The sequence below is a fragment of the Mus musculus genome, chromosome 10, assembly GCF_000001635.26.
Source record: "Mus musculus strain C57BL/6J chromosome 10, GRCm38.p6 C57BL/6J".
Taxonomy (NCBI): domain Eukaryota; kingdom Metazoa; phylum Chordata; class Mammalia; order Rodentia; family Muridae; genus Mus; species Mus musculus.
In genome coordinates, this window is record NC_000076.6 from 76,177,101 (window position 1) to 76,189,553 (window position 12,453).

General features: G+C 41.1%; 1 protein-coding gene across 1 annotated transcript in view; it reads left to right on the plus strand.

Annotated features, from left to right (window-relative positions):
* The window catches only part of Slc5a4a (solute carrier family 5, member 4a), a 41,815-nt gene extending 29,650 nt beyond the window's left edge, over positions 1-12,165 (plus strand). Inside the window, exons 11-15 of the mRNA NM_133184.2 lie at positions 990-1,140; positions 4,551-4,719; positions 5,570-5,785; positions 9,398-9,500; positions 11,959-12,165. Coding sequence (NP_573447.2) covers positions 990-1,140; positions 4,551-4,719; positions 5,570-5,785; positions 9,398-9,500; positions 11,959-12,161 — 842 coding nt within the window. The 3' untranslated portion in view covers positions 12,162-12,165. The remainder of the gene's footprint in view (positions 1-989; positions 1,141-4,550; positions 4,720-5,569; positions 5,786-9,397; positions 9,501-11,958) is intronic.
* The last annotated feature ends 288 nt before the right edge of the window (positions 12,166-12,453 follow it).

Sequence of the window (12,453 nt, forward strand, 5' to 3'; positions counted from 1 at the left end):
AATTTGGGACCTTGGGAGGAGCAGTCAGTGCTCTTACCCACTGAGCCATCTCTCCAGCCCAGCATCTTGACTCTTTAGGCTCAAGACTCTTTGAAGAAAATTAGGAATATTTACATTGTCTCTTTCTAATAAAAAGCACTGTTTAACCACAAACCTATCTATATCCAGAGGAGTAGAGGTTAATTGTGGGCCAGGGACACTCAGATGTTTGATCTCAAGCTATTCAAGATGCAAACACACACTGAGTGTATTATGTCCCAGGCACTAGCTTGGGTGCCCAGGAACACTGATGGAGTCGCAAATATAAATCCCCCTACCATTCAGAATTCACATTTTGTTTCCTGAGATATATGACACGTTGCATGTATGAAGTGAGTACATTACTGAGATGTTGGGGAGCGACTGTGGTGAATCACAGCCGAGAGAATTGTAGGGAGCTCAGATGTGACCAGTTGAAAACTTCCATTAACGCTCCCATGGCCCTTTCTTCATCCTGACACACACGAACATTCTCAGAATGAAGGGAACATAGACCACAGATCTGACACCAAGTTCCCACATCCTCTCTTCCAGCAGATGTGGGGCTAAAGGGAACTAGAGCATCAGGATCCTGTAAGGATTCAAAAACTCCTGGCTTTCCCTCTCCCAAAACAGCAGAACCACTAACTAGATTTTTCCACTAAATCTTTGTGTGGTCACGAGACCACCACAAGGAAAGAGAGCATGACACAGTTTATTCTATTCTAAAACTAGATTCTAGAAGCTATGATCTGCATTTATATTTGGGACTAACTTCCCCACTGTGTGATTTTGCGATCACCAGGAGTTACACAGGAAGCTCCACCTGCATTTCTGTTATATGTGTATTGACATCTGCTCAGTGACTGTTCCTGAGAAATCCAGCGTTTTAGAGCAATTCCCTATTTTTAGCCTGGCACTCATAGAATAGGACATCCAGTTTAACCAGAGCTTGCTCCCTCTGACCCCAGGACTGCGAGGCCTGATGCTGTCAGTCATGCTGGCTTCTCTCATGAGCTCCCTGACCTCCGTCTTCAACAGCGCCAGCACCCTCTTCACCATAGACCTGTACACCAAGATAAGGAAGAAGGCATCAGAGAGAGAGCTCCTGATAGCCGGACGGTGAGAGAACCTGCTCTCTGCCTAGAACCCCTCTGAGGAAGGGAAGATGGAGAGGCAGACTAGAGTTTGCATATTTTTTCCTTCAGTGAAAATCGTCACAGAAGAGGTGACACTGGGAATGGTTTAACGCATCTCTTTACACATCCAAAAACTGAGGCCATTTAAATGTAATAGTTGTTTTTGTTTTGTTGTGTTTCAGGTGGTCCATGTGTTTTGGGTGTTGTTGTTGTTGTTCTGACCTCCTCCTCCCACAACCCCTTCCAATCACATCACTGATAGATTACCATCTACTCTTGGGGGGCTTCAGCTCTTGATGTCTCCGAGTATATCACATGCAAAAGATGATAAATTCCGTTACTACCACAAATGAGATGAGCAACTTCTCACCCGTTAAGGATTAGCTATTAGGAAGGGGCAGACTCCAGTAAGGGACTAGCTCAAGAAGTTGCTCCGAGGATTATGTCAACCAAAGACTCCCTAAGTGGTCTAGGAGCCCTGAAGACAAACTAGGGGAAAAATTATCAGGAAGAAAGACCCCCCTTTGCCTCTTCCTTATCTTTTTTTAAAGATTTATTCATTTAATGTATGAGTACGCTATTGCTGTCTTCAGACACACCAGAAGAGGGCAACAGATCCCATTACAGATGGTTGTGAGCCACCATGTGGGTTCTGGGAATTGAACTCAGGGCCTCTGGAAGAGCAGTCAGTGCTCTTAACCGCTGAGCCATCTCTCCAGCCCTTCTTCTCCATTATTTTCAAGTAGACCCAACATTGTCATAGCGGTTTTTTTTGTAACATGAGTTAAAATTAAAGTATGAGATATGTATAGAAGACATGGAGACCATAATTATACAGTCCAGGGATGCATCTCAAAAGGAGCACACATGTAGTTTGTGCACACATTAAAAGTGGAAACTACGATCACCCCGTTTCTATCACTGTTCCTATCTCTGCAAAGTTAACCATTGTAACCTCCAGTGCTACTGAGTTATCCTGCTTCGGATGATATAGAATATCAACATATCTATCTTGATATACAGCTTCTTTGGCTCTCATTATTTTTTGGTGTGTGTGAGCTTCAGCCATGTTTTCATCTACAGTTTGCTCCTTGCTGTATGGCTTCCCACTATCTTTATGACTTACCACATGTCGACTCTACTGTTCCTGGCCATATTGTGATGGTTCAACTCTCTCAGTTGATCCATCTGTTGCTGTTGATTATATTACTATGCAATAACTTTTCATTCTTGGCCTTTTCAGATTTATGGTTCTGTGGAATGTGGGGGAGAGTTTTAAAGAAAAATAAAACCTTATTATGACTTAGGAAGAAAATAGATTGGTGATATTAATTCTAAATTTGGATATGGTGGTAGGACAATAGACCAATCACTTTCCTTTTATCATAAATTTTGAGCTATATACTTAGAGTACATTTTTCAATAATGAGAACAAGCTATCATTTACCTGTGAAGTATCGCCTCAAGGTCATTCCACTGCTTTCAGCTAGTTAGAAGAGAAACTCGGCTTCTTTTCTTCTCCACTATGTGTGGTTGGTCCTTCCCCTGTGGCTTTCTCCCTGTGTTTTGGGACAGGAGCGCTCTCAGAGACTACCGATGAGTGTAGCGTTTGTGCAGATCGGCCTTGAAGGGCACTGCCTGCTTTCTTTGGAAGCTGACATCAAGAGGAACTCAACACTACACATTTTTCTTTGCTCTACTAAATCAAACACTTAGAGATGGAAACCTGTTGGGCCTCACTTGGTCCGGATCTTGTCTAGGTAAAGGCTGTAGAAGAGAATGGAAAAGCATCGTCGTTTGCTTTTCTTTCTTTGTTTTGTCTTCCTGGGTTGGTACTCAAGATTCACCAATCCACCAGTCAAGACATAAGCTTGGACACAAATCTCTTTTAAGTCTCAACAGCCAAGTAATATCTGTTTCTTCTGTCTTACCGAATGTCTATCTCCCAAGATGCAAACATGGAAAGCCACACACAACAAAAATATTTGCTTCGTGTAAGCAAGCTATGTCTCTGTTGAAAAGGGAGATAAACTCAGCAACAGCGGGTGAGATCGTAATCAGAACATATTGTTGGAAAGAGATCCTCATTTGGTAAAGAGAAAAAAAAAGGACGCCAAAAGGGATAGAAGTCAGCCAGAACGAAAAGATGGACATGACCTCGCAAAAAATGTTAGGAAGTCTTTCCGTGGGCGTGGCATTAGAGCGAAATCCGGAAGTGGGGGCAGGGAAGGCTCCTTGGGGCAAGAACATTGAGACCACCGGGTGGTGGTGGCACACGCCTCTAATCCCAGCACTGGGGAGGCAGAGGCAGGTGGATTTCTGAGTTCGAGGCCAGCCTGGTCTACAGCGTGAGTTCCAGGACAGCCAGGGCTACAGAGAGAAACCCTGTCTCAAAAAACCCAAAAAAAAAAAAAAAAAAAAAGAACAGTGAGACCATCCTGTAGGTCAGGTGTGTGGTATCTTTGCTAATAAGGGATAAGGCACAGCTTAGCAAGGTATCCAGGAGCCAGGCCATGCCGGGCCACTTGTGCACGTGACAAAAACAGTTGAAGTGGCCTGGGAAGCACCTGGTTTTCTTTCCAGTAGGGACAGCGACAATAATAACGAAGTGATTTATCCAGCCTTTGCTGCGCTCTGGGTTTCATGATTGTCACACTTAAGTTGTGATGCAAGGTGGCAAAGGTTTTGTAAAGTTTACATGGATGTTAGGGTCTCCGTCTTCTGCCCAAAGACTTGTTCCTCCGTTCACCCCACTGCCATGTTCATATTTCAGATGAACATGGAGATGGTGAGATTTCATGTATAATCTTGTTCGATCCTTTATTCACACACAAAACATAGAAGCCCCTGGGTTTAGAAAACCATATTGTTCATCTTTATGGATCCCAGAATCTTCTATTTGATTTTTCACCCACCCTTTCTGCAAAAAAAAACCACATAAATTAGTATTTCTTGTCAGTTCATCAAAGAAAAAAGGAAAGGAAAGGGAGAGGCTGTTTTAATCCTCATGAAAACACATTTCATTTTTGCTAGCCAAGAAAAAGATAAAAATTGGATTCTGTTTTATTATACAAATAACTACTGATTAAGAAAACTAACACGGCATTTCTGCAATATATGCATCGTATTAAGGAATTATTAAGCAACAGCTGACATTTGACTGTCTTTATGAGGAACCATTAATCTTAGATGAAGCCCTTATGGCGGGTGTAGATAAGTATTGTTGGCATTAAATTAATAGGTAATTAGCATGAACCCATAGCATGGGCTCATATCAGGTCAAGAAACGTAGCTTTGTTTTGAAAACAAATGAACAGTGTGAGGATAAACTCAAGAACTCCACAGATATGCCTGTGGTGCTGGTGTTTACTGTCTGAATTATTTTTTTTTCAGGCTGTTTGTCTCTGTGCTAATTGTTACCAGCATCTTGTGGGTTCCCATAGTAGAAGTATCTCAAGGTGGACAACTGGTCCATTATACAGAAGCAATTTCAAGCTACCTTGGGCCCCCCATTGCAGCTGTCTTCCTGGTCGCCGTCTTCTGTAAAAGAGCCAATGAACAAGTATGTGAAAAACAGGAGGGGTTTTCCCTGCCAGTCAACTGGCATCACAAGACACTTTCTTGCTGTTCTGTGGGTATGCTCCAGGCCTGTCTCCGTTTCTATCATCAGCATGTCTGATCCTTACTAAAATGGGATGATACTTGACCTTGTGGTCCCCATTAAGAGTACAGACTTCACATGTATTATAAAATGTCATGTGTGCAGCACAGTGCTGGAAAACACCAGTTCAGGAGACAGACCGTCATATCCCGTCGGGACCCTAGTATTGTGATCTGAAGTAAATCCACTGTGTCCAGTGAGGATGGTAATAGAACCTATGTATAATCATTGTTATGGAGATTATGTGAGATAGTAGAGTAAACACTTTTTGAAACAGTCCAAAATTAAAGTATGTTCATTGCTATTGTGGTGTGAATGAGCACGGTTAGTCTTTTTACTTTGTAGGTTGGATCCCTTAGGCGTGTTTCTAGCTGTTTATTGTATTATGTGATTCTCAGGTATGTTAGCAGTCCTTAGTGTTTAGTGATTCCTGGCTCTTCAAATGGCATGACATGAACCAAAGTTCAACTTGTCCTACAAAACAAAGCACATGTTTTGATTCTCCATATAAAAAGTCAGGGAAAATTTCAGGTTGGGCCAGTGTTAACTGTACAGCTCTGTGGTTGTACATACAACAGTGTAACGATATTTCGGGGCCACAGGTGGCGCCTCCCACCGATAGCTTAGGTTTAACCGCTTTCCCTGTTTGTTGATCCTCACCTAAGAAAACAGTACCAGTTAATTACGGCTTACTTGAGTGAACATCTCATATTCCCTAAGCACTCTTGTGTTCTTGTTTTGTTTTTCCCAGGGAGCCTTCTGGGGTCTGATGGTTGGATTGGTGATGGGCCTTATCCGAATGATCGCAGAGTTTTCTTACGGGACAGGGAGTTGTCTGGCTCCCAGCAGCTGTCCCAAGATCATCTGTGGAGTACACTATCTGTACTTTGCCATCATCCTTTTTTTCGTGTGTATATTGGTTATCCTGGGAGTTTCCTACTTAACAAAACCCATTCCCGATGTTCATGTAAGTGACGCACCAACCAGGAATCATTTGCTTTCAAAGGTCGCACGTTAGGCTAATGGAATTGTTGACCTATTAGATTTAGGAGGAACCTAAGAGATGATCAGTTATCCAACTAAACAATCAATTGTATATGTGTGAAGCAACCGTATATCAATAAGACGCTAAGGAAGGAGCATACAACTTTAAGGCCTGAGAGATGCCTGCATGGGTAAAGGGGCTTGCTGAGCAAGCCTGGCAACTTGAGTTCAATCCCTGGGACCTACATAAAGGTGGAAAGAGGGCATTCTCTTAACTGCCATGTGTGCCTATGAATGCACACACAAACACACATCGCACAGACATGGTTAAAAAAAAAAGAAATAAAGAACCATACATTGCACAGATATAGCAAACACACACATGTACATACACACATCACAAGGATATAGTTAGAAAACAATGAGCATACTATTTCAAAAGCTTCATGATACAGTTAGACAGCATATCTGCGCTGTTGTTATGCATACTGGGAAGGGAGTAACCACTCACTCTTGTCCAATAGACAAAGAAAGATCTCACAGTAGACCTGTCATCTGGGCTGGGCCTCTCTGGGGTTGAGTAGAAATTCAGATCCTTATGAAGGCCAATATTGATATGTTTTTTTAAAACACAGGGTAATAGTGAACAAGAAAAGAAAAAAAAAGAACAATGAGGTACATCTCTATCTTGTCGAGTTGACAAAAGTGCTTAATATTACTAATATACAATGATAAAGAGTTAGTAAAATTTCAGCATCTAAACTTATTGGTAAGTGTGTGGGAATTTATGCCTGGTAAGAATGCAGTCGTGAGCTGTATAATAGGTGCTAATTCTCACAATTTATGAGTCACTCATCTCAGTTTCAGGAACTGAGGTGGAGATACTTCTACAAATAGGAAAAAAATATGTACCAGCACGTTCTGTGCAAGTGTTATTGACTAGAAAACTGGGGATCTTGGAGTGAAACTGATGTTGCCATCACTCATAAAAATAAATCTGTAATAAGAGTGTTGATAAATATTATGCAGGCACCCGAAGGCAGCTTATTAATTGCTTGGAGAATTCAGTGGGAAAAGAGCATACAGAAAAAGTATGGGGCTTTATAATATCACTTGTGGTACATAACTCAAATAGGGGTGTGTGTGTGTGTGTGTGTGTGTGTGTGTGTGTGTGTGTGTGTGTATGTGCACACAACTGAAATTTTCAGCACCATTATTTCTGGGACAGTAGCAGATAATCTGAGAGCCAAGCAAATGTTTATCATTTTGCCACCTATATGTAATAAACAATACTAGTATGTAAATGTGTATTATATTTATATTTTATACATTGCCATTATATGTTATATTTACATATCATTTATTAGATGAGGTATATAATATGTACATATAATGATTCACATGCTAACATTGTTTATTAGTAACATATTTATGCATTCTATAACCTTTTACGTATTTCCTATCCATCGCTCAATCTTAAAGCAATACTGGTTTCCATTTTTAGGGAGGGGCTGGTAGATGATGTGCAAAGCCAAAACTCCATACCTAGGGTTGCAAAATTACTTTACCAATGACATGTCACCAGGATTCGTAACTCAATGTTTACACCGAGTTTTGGATATTGACTGACGGAGCACCAGGAAATGTCATAGTTTCCAAGCCAATAAACATAAGATTGAATTCCTTTCTAGTAACATAAATAACCATAATTTATTATTGATTTTTTTATAAAACTTTTGTCTAGAGTTCCAGTGACACTATTTAATTTATGTTTTGTTTTATTAATGTGTCACAAGAATTGAACTCTGAAAGCAGGTTAGTAAATATCAACAGATTTTTCACAGGTAGTCATGTAAAGTGTTGTGGGCCACACCTAGTAAAGCCATACTGATATATCCTGGGACAGAAGCTTTGAGGCAAGGAAGTGGTAGCCCAAATTAGAGAAAGATTCAAGAAGTCTCAGGGAGATAGCTTTACTGAAAAAGTAGAGGGTGTGATGTTGCCTTAATCCCAGCCCTCAGGAGGCAGATGGGGCTCTGTGAGTTCAAAGCCAACCTGGTCAACCTGGTCTACATAGTGTGTTCCATACAAGCCAGAGATACATAGTGAGAACCTGGAGAGAGGGAGAGAGAGAGGGAGAGAGAGAGAGAGAGAGAGAGAGAGAGAGAGAGAGAGAGAGAGAGAGAGAGATTGAGATTTAATGCATGAAACAGTGCTGAAGCCTCTGGAGCTCTGACAAGACGTCCTAGCACCGACGTAGAAGCACATGCCCACAGATAAGAGCCAATAGCACATTTCAGTAGAGTTGCATGAAATTCCTGGAAAAATAAAGTGAAGCATGGCTTGGAGGAGACAATGGGTTGTGAACCTATGGACATTTGGACCAATTTCCTCCTAATGGCCTTGGGGCGTGTCTTATTTATCCATTGCATCCAGTCACACTTAGGAAGGGGAACAAGGAGGGAGGAAGGTCGGATAACAGTTTCCAACATAGACTGTGTCAGAGAAATGGCTTCCTGAATTCCGCAGAACAGTGAGGTGCCAATTCTGCATAACAATTTGTCATGTGCTTTCGACACACTCACAAAAGGAAATGCTTAAGGACATGGAAATGCTAATTCCCTTTATTTGCAGATTATGTGTTGTGTATATATGTCAAATTAGTACTCTATGGCACATAAATATGTATAATTACTATGTGTCCAGTAAAACTTTTTAAACTAGGAATAATGGTGCATTAGCACCTGGGAGGTGGAGGCAAGAAGATCAGAAGTTCAAGGGCATCCTAAGCTACATAGCAAGTACAAGGTCAACCTGGCTGCTATATGAAGCCCAATGTAAAATCTATAGATAGATAGGTATGTAGGTAGATAGGTAGGTAGGTAGGTAGATAGGTAGATAGATAGATAGATAGATAGATAGATAGATAGATAGATAGACAGACAGACAATAGAGATAGATAAATATGATAGATAAATGATAGATATGATAGATATAGATAGATAGGTGATAGATACAGATGATAGATAAATAGAAAGATAGATGATAAATATGATTTATATAGATGGATGATAGATGATAGGTATGATAGATTGATAGACGATAGATATGATTGATAGATGATAGATAGATATGACAGACAGATGCAAAAGGCAATCTCTAACCAGACTGACAATAACAATGACATCACTACTGACAGTTACACAGTAGGAACAATGAGATAACAATGACATCACTACTGGCAGTTACACAGTAGGAACAATGAGATAACAATGACATCACTACTGACAGTTATGCAGTAGGAACAATGAGTAAAGCCAGGGGTCATTTACTAGGTTGATAATACTTTTCTGAAAGTAAGAGTTTTTAGAAATCTTGAGTTTTTAAATGTTTCCCAAAGAATTAAAAACAGAAAAAAATTTTAAATGATTCACATGTTTTGGAGAGTGTGGTATGGCAGGTGGACCTCCCATTGCAATCTATAATACTCTTCCGTGCAGCCTGCTTTAAAAAAAAACTGTATGAAAATGAGAATATTATTCAGCATTGCAAATGTTTGTGCCTTTTGCTAATGCTCTCTGTGGCCTCTGCTCAGCTGCATCGCCTGTGCTGGGCTCTTCGGAACAGTAAGGAGGAAAGAATCGATTTAGACGCAGAAGACAAGGAGGAGAACGGAGCTGATGATAGAACTGAAGAAGGTAACATCTCACTTCCATATTGGCTTTCATGGCTTGAGGAGGATTCTTATATACACTTTCAATTAAAATATAATTACATCACCTCCCCCTTGTAATCTCTCCCTGTAGCTCCTCCCAACCCCTCTCCCTCCAACCCCTCCCATGAATTACAGCCTCTTTTTCATTAATTAATATTATTACATAGATATCTAGGTGTATTCACAAGTATATCAATACAGCCTGCTGAGTCTGTTTCTGTTGTGTGCATATGGTTTCAGGGTTGACAACTTTATATTGCATAACCAGTTAGGGGGCCATCCCTAGAAGAGGTTAATTCTCTCATTCTTGGCAATCATTGGCTGTCTGTAGATTTTTATCTAGGGATGTGACGTAGTGAGATTTTTTTCCCCCTTTCATGTTAACAAATCTATTGACATTGTCATTGCTCTTGTCTTGTTTATACAGCCTGTGCTGGCTAGTTTTATGTTAACCTAACACAAACTAGAATCATCAGGGAGGAGGGAGCCTCATTTGAGAAAATGCCTCCATAAAATGGGGCTGTAGGCAAGCCTATTGCCACAGTCTCCGACCCGCAGAGACAAGAACGACAGGGACACCAAGTCGGGTTCACACAGCAGCTTCTTTACTTGTGGCTTTTTCACTTCCAGCTCTCTTCACTTCCAGGTCTCTTCACTTCCAGGTCTCTTCACTTACAGCTCTCTTCACTTACAGCTCTCTTCACTTACAGCTCTCTTCACTTACAGCTCTCTTCACTTACAGCTCTCTTCACTTACAGCTCTCTTCACTTACAGCTCTCTTCACTTACAGCTCTCTTCACTTAGGGCAAGGGCAATCCTTCTATATTCGCTGCAACTGACCCCATCTTGCTCCACCCCACCTCATCCAATCAGAATCACACACGCTCCAGGCACGAGCTCAGGTCGGTCACAGATAGGCTGACAGGTCCGGATCACGAGGAATAGTCTAACCCGGCAGGCAGCCCACACATGCAGTTTCACTGCGCATGTTCGGGCAGGGCAGTAAACATGTGGGGTTCACAGGGCCTGGCAATGGGCCAGGGCACCATCTTGGCCCATGCAGCCACACCTGCTTCCGCAGCCTATAACATATTTTCTTAGTGATTGATGGGGGAGGGCCCAGTTCACTGTAAATGGTGCCATCCCTGAGCTGGTGGTCCTGGGTTCTGTAAGAAATCAGGCTAAGCAAGCCATGAGGAGGGAGCAAGCCAGGAAGCAGCATCCCTCCATGGCCTCTGCATCAGCTCCTACCTCCAGGTTCCTGCCTTGTTTCAAGCTCCTGTCCTGACTTCCTTCAGTGATGGACTGTTACCTGCAAGAGTAAGCCAAATAAATGCTACCCGCGACTCCCCCAACTTGATATTTGGTCATGGGGTTTCATTGCAGCAATAGAAACCCTAACTAAGGTGCAGCCATTTCTGTGAAAGAAGGTTTCACAGCAGACTTCCTAGTATTCTGGCTCTTACAGTCTATGTAGCACCTCTTCCAAGATGTTCCCTGAGCCATAGATGAAGAAGCTTGGCTTGATCTCTACCCTGTATCAGGTTGTGGTTTCCTGTAATGACTCCATGTACTGCAAAGATAAGATTCTTTGATGAAGGATGGCATCTGCACTGAATCTGGCTACTGCGATTATCCAGTTCTTAAGAAGTTGTCATTTTTATAAAAACAACAACAACAAAAAACTAGAACATTAAAAGATCAGCAGTCCAATAATGAAGATAACTTTCTAGCTATAAAATCTACCCATCCATTCCAATACATGAGCATCTTTCTGTTACTATGTCCATCCATTCAGATACACTAGTATCTTTCTATTACTATGTGCCAGCTGCTGAGATGATGTTCAGTTACTTCATATCTTGTGATTAAGTATCTAACCCCAACTCCTCTCTAGCCTCACTCCTTACTATTCTTTCTAATACTCCCATAGCCGGAGAGATGCTTCAGCTTTCTTTACATACACCAAGATTCTAGGATATTGTCACAAAGACTCCCTAAGATATTTTCATGAAGCAGATCATTAGAATCTTTGCTGCCATTGTGACAACTGACATTGCAATAAAGTTTTAGTTTTTAAAATGGGCCTAAGATCAATTTTCCTTCTTTTAAGTTGTCTGTCAATTCTATAGTATGTTTAAATGGATCTCTAAATTGTCTTCTTATTTTTTTAAGTTCAGAAACGCATTTTGTATTGAGGCTAGTAAAGGCTCTGTGGGGTATTGTATGTAAATGCCTCCCACTTTACCCTGACTTTGTCTCTTATTTTCATTTACCTTTGGGGGACTCCTTTTCAGATCTTATATAGTCAAATGTATAAATACTTCCTCATGATCCTTCTGGCTCTTGTAAAAATTGTAATCATGGTTTACAGACATCCATACAGAGTGGATGAAGCATTCTACCCATCTTTGATACTAGTTTATCTTTCTTTGTTTCAGACCAAACTGAGAAACCTCGTGGATGTCTCAAGAAGACGTGTGACCTATTCTGTGGTTTGCAAAGAGCTGAATTCAAGTTGACTAAAGTAGAGGAGGAAGCTCTGACAGACACAACAGAGAAGCCCTTCTGGCGGACGGTCATGAACGTCAATGTCATCCTCCTCTTGGCTGTAGCAGCGTTTTTCTATGGCTATTTTGCCTGAACTCAAGCTCGTCCACAGCAATATTGGTTAAGCAAAGGATCATTTTATGCATTTTTGTTTTATACTTTATTATCTTACAGGAGGCCATTAGCAATTGGTAATTTTATCTAGTAAGGTAACATCAGACTTGCCCTTTCGGGGAGGGGGTGAGTCCTCCCTCTATGTAAATAAAATAGAGTTTATAATTTATAAAACCACCAGTGTGACTTCATGTAAGTATGTGAAGTAGGCAAAGGGTCTGAAATCCTTTGTTTTTACTTTTTAGGAAATATAATTATCAACTGAAATTTTA